Here is a 16,626-nt window from a genome sequence, read left to right on the forward strand (position 1 = left end):
CCCAAGGTAAATCTCAATTCATTATATTCAATTTGAGGCTCTACAACTACCTAGTCTCTTTCTTTATATCGTGTGAGTACTAACTTGATCGTTGTAGGGGGCATCCCAACCTATCAGTGTCAGCCCGTTCTTTTGTAGGGCATTGCAGGTGATCAAGTCAGATCTAGACGCAACAGCCCCCTTCCCATCCTTTGGGCTTATGGGCCACCAATCCTTGTGACTGGTTTGATGCTGATAAAAAAAAGACCTTTATCATTTAACAAGGATGGCCATTGGCTTAGTGTTCAATTATTATAGATTGCAATGCAACAGTGCCACTCAAGGGGATTTTTGGGGGTGGGGATGGGGCCGGTTTTCTAGGAAGGAAGGCCTCCGAGAGCTACTGGTTGTGAGGAGTAGGCCTAGCAATGGAGAGGCTAAAGCCCACTACCATCCATTGCTGAAGCCCACTACCAATAAGTAAATTAGTAAATGAATTTTGTTCCACAAAAAACCAATAAAATAAAATAAATAAATAGATTTGCACGTACGTACCACTACCAGTAGGTCCTTCGTGGTCGCTGGCATCCACAAATAACTCATCGTTGTCGGGTTCGGGTTCGGGTTCGGGATTTCGATTTCGGGTTCGGTTAGAAGTGGTGTACAATACCCAGACCTTGCATCTCCCGCCGCTTCTACCATGGCTTTGATCTCATCTTCATCCTTCCTTGACGAGAAAAACCTCTCCGGCGAACCAACCTCCTCAATCACCATACTTTCTCCTCTTTCTTTCTTCTTCTTCTTCATTTCCGTTTGAACGACGATATTCTTCACATCAGCTCCAGCCGGCGGCGACGGCGCCACCGCCACCTTCACCTTCACCCCATCGCTATCGGATTCTTTAGTAGTGCTCGCCTCACTGTCGACCTCAAGGATTGTATCTAAATCCTTCTTCTTCTTCATGTAGAAGTTTGGCCTTCTGCGGAAGCGAGACGCGGTGGTGTTACCGGTGGCGATGGCGTCATGTTTCGATTCTCCGCAGCCCATTGAATGGAAGAGATAGAAGACAGATCAATCGACAATGGCGGAACTTGGAAGGAATGGAGAAGATCGAGGAGAAGTTCTTCTCGCCGGTTAGGGCTCTCTCTCTCTCTCTCTTCTCTCTCTCTCTCTAGTTCTTTCTTTGTTTCTTTCTCTCTCTCTCTTCTTCTGCGTGAATGAATCTACCTTGAGATGTTATTCCTAATAGATCGGGATATTGGGAGGCTGAGAGGAGAGAGTTGGGGATTAGGCAATGAATTAGCCAGCTCAGAGTGATTCATAATTCATGCAGGCGCTGAGGAGGGAGCGTTTTAACTGGTAATTTGGTAAGCTCGAATCGTTTTGCTGAGGTGTCTCTCTGTTATTTGACCATTGACTCTCATATCCAGCTGGCTAATAAATGGCAAAGAGACGGGTTCAACAACTTCATGCAACGTGCTATGCTTTGAGGTAATATTGAATTTACTTTAGGGTAAGATTAAATTATAGTATTAAATTAAACTAAATCAAATTAAATTAAATTAAGTTACTCAAATGTTTCTATGTAAGGTCGCATTTATGTGGGTGACAGGGTCTTGCTTGGGTGGTTCGTTTGACGTGATGGTGCCAGTGGTGTTTCTCATTGGATGCACAACACGTGGTTTCATTAAATCTTAGTCGCTCAAATTATCATTCAACTGGGAAGTATGTTTTGAGTGAAAATAAAGAATATAGAGAAAGCTACCAACATAGAGTTGTTCTAATGGTTAAAACCAACACCTCTTAATGGGGATTTTTGTTGGCGCCTGCGCAGATATCCTTTGCGCAGGCTCTCAGGTGCTCCACGTGTTTTCAAAACTGAGGAATGGTTGAGATTTATTGAATACGATTTTGTATTTAAAAAATCTTAAATAATTACAATTTGTCACCCCTTGGACTTTTTAAATTTACAAAACTCAATCCATAATTCTCCGATCAATCGAAACCTTGTCCTCTTCAAAGTACTCTTTTGCTTTGATCTGCAACCATCCTCTTTTTCTTTGCACTGCAGAGTCGTCTAGAATTCTTCCAAATCATCCTTCTTTGAGTACTCCCAATCCTTGCCTTCCCAACATCCAAACTAGAAACCATAGTTGCAATCAAATCCCAGCTCTGCTGAAATGAAATTGACTTCAATACATTTTACATAAAACTAAAAGCCAACATCAAGAAGCGGCAACGATCTGAAATGGGGTTTCGATTCAAAATGGACATAGCTACGAGCTTAAAATTTTCAAATTTTCTCAAACAATGAGGATCTATAACAAGAGAACTGAAAAAGCATCGAAATTTGATGCACCTTGAATTGAGAAATGATTATCATAGGAGGAATGGTAAGGTTTATCAGGCAGAGATGAAGAGGAAGAGAGGAAAATGGAAGCATTATATGCAAAAACTGTCACACCCCACCCAGCCGGTTTCCGGACAATATTATATAGCATAATCCAAGAGCAAGAATATAGAAGAAAGTAAATCTAAGGTTATTACAGCGGAAGTCTAAAAATCAAACGGCGTTCTAACAATGGAAAAAGGAGGAAACAACCTAAACCCAACCCAAGTAAAAGAAACTCCAAGCCTCAGAATGGCTGGACTCCAAAAGCACAATCTGCACAAGTACACATCCCATCATGCATCTTCGTATTCTCGCTCGCCGAGACTCTCCAAGTAATATGAGTTGTCACAACCTGCAACAAGTCTAAAAAAAGACAATATTCACGAGGATGAGTTCCACGGAACTCAGTGAGTCTAACATATCATACATCATGCATTCATCATGTACACACACACATATCAGCATATACAGTCGATGAATAAAAGAATGAACATGAAGATATGATTATAACTTCTACCATGCAGTCTCTACAGTAGACACGCTTTAAGATAACACACCAGCCTCCTCTGGGTAGTCTCATCACTCACCCTCAACATGGGTCCTGTCACATCAACCATGGCTGGGGATTAGGTCAACACTCTCTCCCATCACCATTGGCCTGAGAACTGGCGCGTGTCAAGGATTTACTCTAGCCCAATGCAAAGTCACTATGTCTCGTGCTACATGTGATCCGGATACCTTTCCTCATGCCTAAGCGCCCTTTTGGTCCGGTATCGTTCTCACCTATGAATGGAATCCTCAACGGGAGGCATCTATTGGATCCCATTCCTTAACCCTGTAGTAATCTACATATGCTAGGGTGGATGCCGTCATGTCCCCTCACGCCGCCTAACCGCCGTCTTTTGGGCGATCACGAGGTCCGTTCTAACACATGTCACTATACCACTGCATGATACCGTGGGTCTGTTTGATGCACACAGAACCCCATCCACTGATATCACGGGTCACTCGGCTTCAATACCCCTGCCGAAAGGGTAGTAGCACTCACGGGATTCTTAACCACATGCATCTAGACAACCACACCGACTATGAAAAGTGCTCTGGACATCAGAGGACAGTGTCCCATACCACAGCCGCTGATAACCCAAGCTAGGAATACCAGATAGGTAAACCCCATTTCACCGTCACATACATTCATATGCATCAATCAAGTGAAGTAACCAATCACATAATCACATACGATTTACCTTTAATCATTCAATCAGAAATACAAGATGATACAGGACTATCGAGATTATAGAAGGTAACATGAATTATCATGCAATACCACATTATTCACAATCCAAATACACAATGATATTACATAATAATATATGCGATGTTATCCTCACCTGTTAATCGAGAATTCACGTGCAAAGTCCCACAATTTCACAAAATTAACGAATGCCCAAGACTCAGTTAACCTAGCAAATAAACAAGACAAATAAGATTTAATTCGGGATTCAATTTGAACACAGACCAAATGTGGGTTAACCGGGTATTAATTTCAGTTCAACAAGGCGGGTCAACTCAGTCCCAAATCGACCCGGTTAACTCGGCGGGCAGCTCACCGAGTCAACTCGGTCGAAAATGCTCGGTTTCGCACGAGGTTCAAAGTAGACGTGCACAACGGCCGTGCGAATCTTTCTACGGAGTCAGAAGATTATTTCCTCAACCTAAGCCCTCCAATATCACATTTAAATGAAATTACCCATCAAAACCCTCATGAATTTGGGCCAAAATTAGGTATGTTGAAGCAGACTTACCTCTCTACGCGATCATACCTCCAAATCGCGATTCCGCACCGTCGAACTACACAAACTCTTCCTCCCCAAGCTTCTTCTCCTCTTCTCTCTCCTCTCCCGAGCTCTCCCCTTTAGAAAACCAAAATCCCAATTTGGTCAATTGGGAAAGTTAAAAAGCTTTTAAGAGGTGAAATGACCATTTTGCCCTTCACTGAAAAAGGACCGGTCAGATAATTTATCTGACCGCCTCCATCCGACCGCCCCCATATCTTCTTCATCCGAAGGCCGATCGCGATGAGCTTCGGAGGGTAGGTACCTTACACAATTACCAACTCAATGGTATATTTTATTTGAGATTTGAAGTCCTCTTGCATAGCTTTTTGGGCACACCAAAATGTCACTTTAATGCCTTAAGGAGTAATTTTCTCTCTCCTGGTGAAGTCAAACAAAGTGTCTGGGTCTTCATCACTGTCATTCAAGTCCATAGGATCAATTTCTGAACTTTTGGGCTCAACTCGGATGGTCAAGAGTTGTCCTCATCCTGAACTTCGGGTACACGGACTTGAAATGCCGGATTATTAGGTTAGGATTTTTAGGGATCTCACATCCTCCCCCCCTTAAAAAAATTTCGTCCTCGAAATTGAGGTATCGAGGCTCCAATGAGGGTTGGATACTTCGCTCACATCCTTTAACCTCTTACCATCTGAAGATCCCAAAAGACTTCTCCTCCTTATCTCCCATGAAAGACAAAGTCTAACACCATTGATCAAAATCTCCTCACCATGCTTCTTTAGATCACCTTGAAATCCAATTGGAGGGGTACCATCGGAACAAACCGAACCTTCTTCTCTAAACAAAAGATGACTACCTTATGAGCTGTCAACCAAACCACATCTAGGTTCACATCGAAAACTCTCATATCAGGTTTCACAAGATGTGCATCTAGGTCTCTTCCTTCCACATACACAAAATATGCATCAAAATCTCTTACTTCATCAAGTCTCACCATAGATCAAGCGGGTGTACAAAACACTAAGTCAAAACTCAATTTTGTCAGACTGTACACCTTCCCTACCGGGATATTGGCTGGTCTTGCTGATGCTATTCCCTTCGGGGACATAACTTAGATATATGCCCGTTGGTGATAGATCATCCTTCCCTCTCTTCCTGGTCGGACTGGCCAGTCCCTGTGTCCACTTATTGAAGGCACTACTTGGATGATTGCACCACCAACATTCCCATCCCATCCTTGCAACCTAGGGGTTGGGTCGGTTGGTGTTGTCTTGAATTCTTGTTTCTTGCTCCCGTTGCTCCCTTTTTGGCCAAATTCCTTTGCGCAAAAAACTTTCCCTTTCTCCTACCTCTACTTTCTTTGCGGATTTCACCACCTGTGCATAGCTCTCAATAGGCTGAACAGACATGTAAGTCCGAATTGAAGATCGCAGCCCCTTGCAGAACTTCTTGGCTTTCTCCATGTCAACTTTCATGAAAACAGGGCAAAGAAAAGAGTTCTTCAAACCTTTGTTGATACTCCAGAATTGACAATGATCCCTATGGAAAATGCCATAAAGTTGGAGCTTCTGATCGGCACACAGGATCTTCTGGTCCTCGGTGCATCTTAGGTGTCGAAATGCCTTCTCCATTTCTCTCAACCACCTACTAGGCAACAGAGGATCATTAGTCACACCAGTGAATGAAGGTACTTGGAGCTTAAGAAAATGCTCCATCAGTTTGGTGTGGGGTCTCAAACCAAAGTCTCCCACATTTCCTCCATGAGCGCAGAACCCGGCTTCATTGCCACGGGGCAAAGCTCAATTCCCCCGACTCACTGCCAACACACCTTGCATCAAAGTGTCGATATGGGTTTGCTATTGCTTCAACATATTGCCCAATATATTCAACACATCTTGGGTGACAACCACCTGTGGAGTGGTCGGGAGGTCATCACCTTGAGCAGGAGGCTGTTGGGGAACTTCCGCTTGAGGTAGGTTGATACCACTTCCATTCTCATAATTATAGCCACAAGCATTGCCATCCTCAAACGTCCGATTCCTCAAATTCACCATTCCGGCAAATAGCAAAAGCCAACTTTCACGGATCAAAAGAATATCGTTTGAATATCTCAAAATTTCAATCATCCAATCCAAGAAATACTCAGTCGTAGCACCCTCAGGCATGAGAATCACCCATTAACTCATCACACGCGAAAAGGAATCAAATCGGGTTAAAAACCCCAAAATTTTATTTATTTATTTATTATTATAGCCATCTGAGTAAGAAAACAAAACAAAACGAATTGAAGAAAGCTGTGTATAAGAAAAGAAAACTGACCGACTGGAGAACCAAACAAATTTTTTTTTAACCCAATTGAGTAAGAAACAAAACAAACTGAATTGAAGACACAAAAATAATAATAATAAAAACATTTTTTACCCAAATGTGTAAGGAAAACGAGCCGAATTGAGTAACAAATCTCAATTTTTTTTTTTAAATTCTATGAGGAAAGAAAAACGGACTGATTTGGAAAAACAAACATAGTTTTTTTTTTTTTTTTTTTTTTTTTTTTGGAACCGGTCAGATGAGCCAGTCAGATAACCATCTGACCGCCTACTCACTGGAATTCAAAAAAAAAATTCAGAAATGGGACCGGTAGCATGGGGCGGTAGGATACCTGTTCAACCGCCTCAAATTTTGCGAGTTGACTGGGCCAAAACTCAGCCGAGTCGGGCGATTCAAGGTTGATTCGGTACTGAGTCAACTAGCACCGGTTGAATAGGTCCAAAAAGGTGGCGGTTAGATACGATCCAACCACCCTATCCGACCACCTACCTCCAACTCACACATTTTACTATTCACGACTCAGAGCCAACTCGTTTTTCACTATTCATGACTCAAAGCCAAATTCAACTTGGTTTTCACTATTCATGACTCAGAGGCAAGGTTCCCACTTGATTTCCCACTTCCACAATGCTCCGAATTCAAATTCGTCGACGATTTATCCGCGAAAGCACACGTAATCTTCAAATCTAGCCCATATTCAAGATTTCACTTCCGTTTCTTGCTAGATTTAAAATATTCTTGCACACTCACCTATGGAATTTGAATGCTACCAAAATGTTATGCATTCCAAAATTACTTAGTAACATTCCCGTGCATTTAAGCTCAAATTCACATCGCATCCCTCCCGTCTACACAATTTGTCGAAAAATTTCCATATTTCAAGAAAAACTTCATATTTTCAAGAAGTCTCATATTTTCCTTTCTCCTTAGCTCATTTCCGCATCGTGAGTCGAAAATCACACCTCCTTGATGCAAACCTTCGCCACCTTCGCTCCAAATGAGGGCCATCCCATTGATCTTTCTTATATCCATATAGAGAACGACGATTACTGAGCTGAGAACTCTCAGGGTAGTGAACTTGACTTTCAGGCGTCTCTTGACCCAAATCTTCCTTCATCAATACAAGCCTCCACCACCACCACCACCTTAAGACTGATCCCTGTGTCACATCTGATGTTCATTTCGATTCCCGAACTTTATATTTCGGCTTGTAAGAGATTATGGATTTTGTTTTATTCTTATGCGTGATTGTTCACGCTCTTTCACTTTACATTAGGGGTTGTAATATTTTATGACTTATGCTCTTTATCGTTTCATATAGATTATTGTGTCTTGTTTGATTACTAACACTGTGTGGCTTTGGATTTAATATCATCATTGTTCATTATTCGAGTTAGCTTCATTATGCTTATCTAAATCACTGTTGGTTTCAAGTTAGAGGTTGTACCTATTATTCACATCTACTTTAGCTAAGTCACTTATGAATCGGTGACTCAAGATGCTCCGCTATATAATATTATAGTTAAGATAGTAGGCGAACCAAGAGCTCTGATACCACTCTGTCACACCCCACCCAGCCGGTTTCCGGACACGCCCGAATACCCGTGGGGCGATACTCTCCGCAGGATCTCGGTTCGCGGCCAATCCAGAACAACAATATTATATAGCATAATCCAAGAGCAAGAATATAAAAGAAAGTAAATCTAAGGTTATTACAACGGAAGTCTAAAAATCAAACGGCGTTCTAACAATGGAAAAAGGAGGAAACAACCTAAACCCAACCCAAGTAAAAGAAACTCCAAGCCTCAGAATGGCTGGACTCCAAAAGCACAATCTGCACAAGTACACATCCCATCATGCATCTTCGTATTCTCGCTCGCCACAGACTCTCCAAGTAATATGAGTTGTCACAACCTGCAACAGTCTAAAAAAAGACAATATTCACAGAGGATGAGTTCCACGAACTCGGTGAGTCTAACATATCATACATCATGCATTCATCATGTACACACACACATATCAGCATATCAATCGATGAATAAAAGAATGAACATGAAGATATGATTATAACTTCTACCATGCGTCTCTACAGGACACGCTTTAAGATAACACACCAGCCTCCTGGGTAGTCTCATCACTCACCCTCAACAAGTTGGGTTTGGGTCTTCACATCAACCATGGTGGGGTTAGGTCAACACTCTCTCCCATCACCATTGGCACGAGAACGCGCGTGTCAAGGATTCACTCAAGCCTAATGCAAAGTCACTATGTCTCGTGCTACATGTGATCCGGATACCTTTCCTCATGCCTAAGCGCCCTTTTGGTCTGTATCGTTCTCACCTATGAATGGAATCCTCAACGGGAGGCATCTATTGGATCCCATTCCTTAACCCTGTAGTCATCTACATATGCTAGGGTGGATGCCGTCATGTCCCCTCACGCCGCCTAACCGCCGTCTTTTGGGCGATCACGAGGTCCGTTCTAACACATGTCACTATACCACTGCATGATACCGTGGGTCTGTTTGATGCACACAGAACCCCATCCACTGATATCACGGGTCACTCGGCTTCAATACCCCTGCCGAAAGGGTAGTAGCACTCACGGGATTCTTAACCACATGCATCTAGACAACCACACCGACTATGAAAAGTGCTCTGGACATCAGAGGACAGTGTCCCATACCACAGCCGCTGATAACCCAAGCTAGGAATACCAAATAGGTAAACCCCATTTCACCGTCACATACATTCATATGCATCAATCAAGTGAAGTAACCAATCACATAATCACATACGATTTACCTTTAATCATTCAATCAGAAATACAGTATGATACAGGACTATCGAGATTATAGAAGGTAACATGAATTATCATGCAATACCACATTATTCACAATCCAAATACACAATGATATTACATAATAATATATGCGATGTTATCCTCACCTGTTAATCGAGAATTCACAAAATTAACGAATGCCCAAGACCCAATTAACCTAGCAAATAAACAAGACAAATAGATTTAATTCGGGATTCAATTTGAACACGGACCAAATGTGGGTTAACCGGGTATTAATTTCAGTTCAACAAGGCGGGTCAACTCAGTCCCAAATCGACCCGGTTAACTGGGGGCGCTCACGAGTCAACTCGGTCGAAATGCTCGGTTTCGCACGAGGTTCAAAGTAGACGTGCACAACGGCCGTGCAATCTTTCTCGGAGTCGGAAATTATTTCCTCAACCTAAGCCCTCCAATATCACATTTAAATGAAATTACCCATCAAAACCCTCATGAATTTGGGCCAAAATTAGGTATGTTGAAGCACTTACCTCTCTACGCGATCATACCTCCAAATCGCGATTCCGCACCGTCGAACTACACAAACTCTTCCTCCCCAAGCTTCTTCTCCTCTTCTCTCTCCTCTCCCACGAGCTCTCTCCCTTTAGAAAACCAAAATCCCGAATTTGGCTCAATTGGGAAGTTAAAAAGCTTTTAAGAGGTGAAATGACCATTTTGCCCTTCACCGAAAAAGACCGGTCGGATAATTTATCCGACCGCCTCCATCCGACCGCCCCCATATCTTCTTCATCCGAAGGCCGATCGCGATGAGCTTCGGAGGGTAGGTACCTACACAATTACCAACTCAATGGTATATTTTATTTGAGATTTGAAGTCCTCTTGCATAGCTTTTTGGGCACACCAAAATGTCACTTTAATGCCTTAAGGAGTAATTTTCTCTCTCCTGGTGAAGTCAAACAAAGTGTCTGGGTCTTCATCACTGTCATTCAAGTCCATAGGATCAATTTTAACTTTTGGGCTCAACTGGATGGTCAAGTTGTCCTCATCCCGAACCTCACGGACTTGAATGCCGGTTATTAGGTTAGGTTTTTAGGGATCTCCCCCCCCCCCACCCCCCCCCCCCCCCACCAACCCGACCCCCCCCCCCCCCCCCCCCCCCCCCCCCTCCCCCCCCCCCCCCCCCCCCCCCCCCCCCAACACCCCCGCCCGCGGGGGGGGGGGGGGCTGCGATCTCTCCCCTCCCCCCCCCTTCCCTCTCTCCCCCCTCCTCCGTTTTCTCCCCCCCCTCCCTCCCCCCCCCCCCCCCCCCGGGCGTTCGTGCGTTTTCCCTCTTTTTTCTTTCTTCGTAATTATTCTAAAAAAAAAAAACCCAATTTAACACCCCAACAAAAAACCCCCCACCCACCCCACCCCGACCACGGTGGTGTTGAGGGTCGTTTTGCCCACCATCCAGGTTTCCCTCTACCCGGAGAATTTTAAGTTTTGTTTTTTAAATTTTAAAAAAAACAAACTGACAATTTATATTTTTTAAAACCTTTTTATATATAAATTTTTTTTCGTACCTCCCCACGGTTTCTCAAATTTGAAGAAACATGTCACACTCGTGCGCCTGTGCAGACAGATATCCGCGCAAGCGCGAATAAAAATCCTCTTAATGAAGAGGTGGGTTCAACTCTCGCTGAGGCATATATTAATATCCCAATCCCTCGGCTTAATAAAGTCCTGTTGTACCAAAATATATATAAAGAAAGGGAGAGAGAAAGCTACCAGGGTGATCAAAATTACATAAGAAATAAGGAAAAAGATGGGCAAGCAACTTCTAGTAGCGAAAGATGAAGGATTGCAAGATACCAAATGATAGGCTACAGATACTACGTCACCCTTTTCTACTACATTGCTATGTATAGCAGAACGAGTATAAATGAGTCATTTATTTAACTATCTCACAATACCATACAATACTAGCCGATACATATCCATATTTGACCCAACCGATATGATACATCTCGATAAGTCTCTCCATTGAATTACACTAAAATTCATTAGCCAGAGCGATGCACTACTCAATATAGGACAATACGTCTCTTAAAATCACCTGACCGATACGATACTCGATATCGATACTTTAAACCTTGTAAATGACAGTATATAAATGCTTTAGACTTGTGGGGTTGGGCTGCCAAGTTAGGCCTTCATTGGTAGTGTCCATTGGGCTAGATTTGGAATTTTTTCTATAAAAAACCACCCATTAGGCCCATGAGGGCAATCATTTAAAGACATGAGGTCATGACTATTTTGGAAATTTATCCGATCTATTTTCCGATGCTAATCAATCCGTTCACATATTTACAAGAAAATAGATATTCATTTTTTTTTTTTGTAGAAGAAAATAGATATTCATTTATTTGTTCGAAATGCACGTGATATAAGTCCGGCTGTAATCTTCAGTATTTCATCAAATCTTTGTTTTGACCAAAAAAAACATATAATCATGGGAACACAGAGGGCCTCTGCTAATAAGCAAAACCTTATAAATAAGGGTTGGGTTAAGCACATCTCTCCATCTTGGGTTCCTTTTGAGAGTTTCCCTCTCCCATCTTCCCAAATAAGCAACTTTGGCTTCCTTCCTTCCTTCCCACAATTACCATTACCATTACTTACCCAGATTCTCTCTCTGCTCTTCGTTCCGTCTCAACAATGGAAGCCACTCCCAATCAACGTCTGGATTTCGGGAAGATGGGATATGGGTACCCTCTCTTTCTCCCTCTCGCTCTTTTTAACATTTTATTGATTCATGTATTGATATTTTTGGTTTTGGATCATTCAGATGCAAACATTATCGGAGGAGATGCAAGATTCGTGCTCCCTGCTGCAACAAGGTCTTCTCTTGCCGTCACTGTCACAACGAGGATATGGTCAGAAACTCTCTAATTAGTAATTACTATACTTTTTATCTTTCGCTCTTTCTTGGGTTCTTCGAAATCGTTACGAACATTCTCTCTTTGGTCTCATCAGAGCACTCTCAAAGACCCCCAAGATCGCCACGAACTTGTTAGGCAACATGTTCAGCAAGTAATTAAAGACTCTGAATCCCATTTAATTCAATTTTGTCGCGTTCATGTATTATACGAGCTTTAACTGATGACGAATGGTGGGTGAATTCTTTTTTAGGTTGTTTGCCTAGTTTGTGAGACTGAGCAGAAGGTGAGGTCCGCTGTTGCATTTGAGCTTATAGTTTCATTACCCTGGTTCTTTTCTGTTGTTCTCTGACATTAATAGTTGGATTCTGGATGCCTCAGGTTGCTAGGGTCTGTTCTAACTGCGGTGTCAATATGGGCGAATACTTCTGTGAAGTCTGCAAGTTCTTCGATGATGATGTGAGATTAGTGGTTTTCTTATACTGCTTTACGATTTTTGTTCCCTATTTTTAACTGTTTTGGCTCACTTAGAACCCATTGTGTTTGTCTAGCTAATCTGATAATTTTCATTTCCTTTTGTGGCAGACTAGCAAAAAGCAGTTCCATTGTGATGACTGTGGGATTTGCAGGTGAATAACTAGCCACGTCCAGCTACCTTCTGCTCTTCCACCCCCTCCCCTTCCAGTTTTTGATGTTCTTTCCAGTAGCCAAGTTGGATACTAATCTGTGTCTTTGATAACTTGGACAGAGTTGGTGGCCGCGAAAATTTCTTTCACTGCAAGAAGTGTGGTATGCATCACTTGAGTCTCCCTTAACCATTACTTTTTTCCTTAGCTTTCTTTGTTACTGTAAATGGAAAGTCAGGATGCTATAAAGTTTTCATGGGTTTTTCTTTTTCCTAACTCTTAAAGACAAAAGAAAGCAACCCTTCTTAACTTTTCTTAGTGAAAACGCTGGGTAGTTTAGTAGTGTCCAGAATGGTAGCACCCAATTTATGATCATCTCCCCCAACCCCCCAACCCCACCTTTTGAGGGGTAAAAGGAGTCATTTCAAAGGAAGAGAGTGACACGTCCATAGGGTGCTAGCACATCCATCCTCTCCCTTTCTCTAAATATTTCACAGTTTGTTCTATCTATTATTGTTTATTGTTGGATTCAGGATTGCTGAAAGTTGATGACTATTTAGGTGATAGTTCTAGCTCCCTAGAGCTTGGGATGATTGATTAACAAACAGTAGCAGTTTTAGCTCGTCTGTTTCTGTGCTGTGCTTTACAAATAGGAATTACATCTACTGAGTCTATATCTATTAGTATGCATCCAAACTTTTGTTCATGTGTTTAGAATAGATAGAAATATCAAGCACACCTACCAATCTCATCTTTTATCAAGGTTTAAGACCAAAACTGCCAAGTCTTCAACTTTCAATTGAACTATAAATTTGCATCTTACATTTTCTGTGGGTACATACATTCTTGTGAACTCAAAAGGTTCATAACATACATTACTCTGCTGTTAGGAGTTAATTGCTGGGTTCAATATTTTCTCAGAAATTAGAGACATGATTACCTCAATCTTTAAAATTCTATCTGATCCTAAACTGATGTAACATTTCCTCTATCCATTTCCCTCTTTATTGATAAATAAAACATGAGAATCAACTGAAAACTGAATGAGGTAACTAACTTAGATTCATGATAATCTGACTAGGTTCGGCAAGTTATTTTTATCCATTGACTAAGCAAAAGTTAGTCTGCTGACTAATGACAACAGACCAAGGCTCTCCATGCCCAAGTATATCAAGTTCAGCCCAGCTACTACAAATCATTGTCATTACTCCTGGATTCACTTTGTGTATTGTGTAATCCTCTTATGTAACTTTCAGGTTCCCTATCTTAATATATTTTGGACAAACAGGTTCTTGCTATGCGGTTAGTCTACGCGATAATCACTTGTGTGTGGAGAACTCTATGCAACACCAGTGTCCTATCTGTTGTGAGGTTTGACTCCTTATCTACTTACTTTTTTCCCTGATTAAAATTTTCTTTTTTTCCCTTGATTGAAAATTTCAAGTCATTTTACTTTTAGCTGTGGTGCATTATGTGGCAGTATCTTTTTGACTCGCTGAAAGAAACTACAGTTATGAATTGTGGCCACACGATGCACAGTGAATGTTGTTATGAGATGCTAAAGCATAACCAGTAAGTTCTAGTAATATTTTGATTTAGTTTCATGAAGGCCTGATTAATGGTGACATTATGACTTGTACAATTAGGCTCTAAGTAGCTTTGTGATTGCCAACCAGATATTGTTGCCCCATATGCTCAAAGTCGATCACTGACATGTCTAGTGTCTGGAGTAAAATGGATGAGGAGGTATGGGTTTCTTGATTATTTTAGCTTTTGTAAAATATTGGAAGGTTAGACATATTTTCTGTGTCGGTATATGGTTGACAGAATCATTAATAATCTTCTCCAACCTTATTTAACTTTAAACTTGTGGTCAATTAGAACCTTTTTATTAATATATAGTTTTGGTTGCATTTCATTTTAAAAATCAACAGGGGTATGCTATTGTATTTAACATCCATCATGTACTCGGGAAATGTGAAGTTTGGAATGGTTGTTGTGTAGTGTAGAACATTTTAAACATCTAGTCTGGATTAGGGTTTATTTATATTCCACTTCTGGTTGTGTAGGTTAAACCTCTTGTTTTTTTCTTGTTCATTATCTTGACAGATTAGCTGAAGGTTTCTTTTATGGGGCATTTGATATTTGGGGTTGTTGCCCAATTTAATGTGTATAATAAATTTTGTGTAAAATTGCCACCTTTTCAGGTTCAGGCTACCATCATGCCCGAAGATTATCGGAACAGAAAGGTGCTTACTTCCTGCTATTATTTTATCATGCAAGCTTGGATGCCAGTTCTGAATACCTTGATATCCTGCTCCATATGGATATATTATTCATCTTTATTTAGGGATGTACCAACAAGAAAATATTGTGCTATATTTATATGGTGATGCACTGAAGACATCACCCTTTATAACATGGTTTAGAATGTTGGAATTGAATTAAATCGGCTTTTTTGGATGGAAATCAGCACAACCAATCTAAGATTAGTCGCACTGATTGTGCTGATTCCTTTCATTTTCTCATTTGACTGGCAATTCTGAGGTTTGTTATTCTGCTTTCTTACACATACCAGGTGAATAACGAGAGAAGTGACTTTCTGTTGCAGGTTTGGATCCTCTGTAATGATTGCAATAACACTGCTGAAGTATTGTTTCACATAATTGGGCATAAATGCATTCACTGCAATTCCTACAATACCCGCAATATATCACCCCCAAGTTCTCCGGTGACGAGCTGACATTATTTTCATTGGAAGATTCAATTGTTTATTGTTGGAGCAGCAATACATTCTTCATTCGCTAGCCAAAGGTGGAGTCACCACATGATGATCAGTTGTAGGCTTCATCCAGACTTAGCTCTAAATGGTCCTGTTGGTATTTGGGTGGTTTTATGTCATTAAGTTCATACATTGTGTATTACCATACCAATACCATTGCTTGTCATTCATCTTCAAAGAACTGTAATTAGTGATATGTTAATGGATCAATATTGATCTCCTCAGTTCAAAAGTTTTAAAGTATTCTTCAGTTCATGTTTAAAGCTTAAGAAAATGCAATTTTTTTTTATTTTTTATTTTTTGGTTGGGGGTGGGGGGAGGAGGAGAATGTTCTTCGGGTTTTATTTTGATTCTTTTTTCAGTGGTGTTGGTGGTTCTCTGTTTTCTTAGAGAGGGGCTGGGGGTTTGAAAAAGCTCTCTAACAGACTGTGTCGGAAGCTTTGATCCTCTTTTTCCTTGACTGAACAACGGAAAATATAAAACTCCAGGAAAGCGAAGATTGTTCTTTCCCCACTCGTACGTCCTAAACTTTTGGTGTCCAGGAAATTTGATACCAAAAGGAACATAAACGTTATCCAAACTTCTCTGGGCATTTGCTGTTATTCCTGTAGCTGTCCAAAGCCCAAACTACTGAAGGTCATTTTCTTGCAGGTTGTCTCCAGGCTCGGAAAATAGATGAACAACCATACTGCATTCGTCGGTACATATAGATAAGGGTTTCTATTTAATTTTTCTGGTTAAGGGTCATTTTCACAACACCAATCAAATTAATATCCAGACGCTAGATGAGAGCTGTAACTAAGGCTACTAGCCATGTATCCAAAATGACAATACAACTTTCTCTATGATCCTGCTGGGAGACATTTTCTAATGCAAATGCAGTGCAATGAGAATCATGCCTGCAAGGAAAAAGAAGAAGATACAACTATACAAGTAACATCTGTAGGAAACATCAGAAAGTCGACAACATAAGAATTTGTTTAGAAACATATTTATTGAATTTTTC

General features: G+C 41.2%; 1 protein-coding gene across 1 annotated transcript; it reads left to right on the forward strand.

Moving 5' to 3' along the window:
* The first annotated feature begins 11,796 nt into the window (after positions 1-11,796).
* On the forward strand, positions 11,797-15,919 carry LOC149019304 (CHY-type/CTCHY-type/RING-type Zinc finger protein). Its single transcript, XM_089153331.1, has 12 exons — positions 11,797-12,041; positions 12,122-12,209; positions 12,310-12,366; positions 12,466-12,498; positions 12,594-12,671; positions 12,798-12,841; positions 12,961-13,001; positions 14,127-14,209; positions 14,319-14,410; positions 14,515-14,584; positions 15,046-15,087; positions 15,450-15,919. Exons 1-12 carry the CDS (start codon positions 11,992-11,994, stop codon positions 15,579-15,581), a joined length of 810 nt encoding a protein of 269 aa, XP_089009457.1. The 5' UTR covers positions 11,797-11,991; the 3' UTR covers positions 15,582-15,919.
* The last annotated feature ends 707 nt before the right edge of the window (positions 15,920-16,626 follow it).

The sequence above is a fragment of the Hakea prostrata genome, chromosome 4 (assembly GCF_041222555.1).
Source record: "Hakea prostrata isolate BN-2017 chromosome 4, UWA_Hpros_2, whole genome shotgun sequence".
NCBI classification, from domain to species: Eukaryota; Viridiplantae; Streptophyta; class Magnoliopsida; order Proteales; family Proteaceae; genus Hakea; species Hakea prostrata.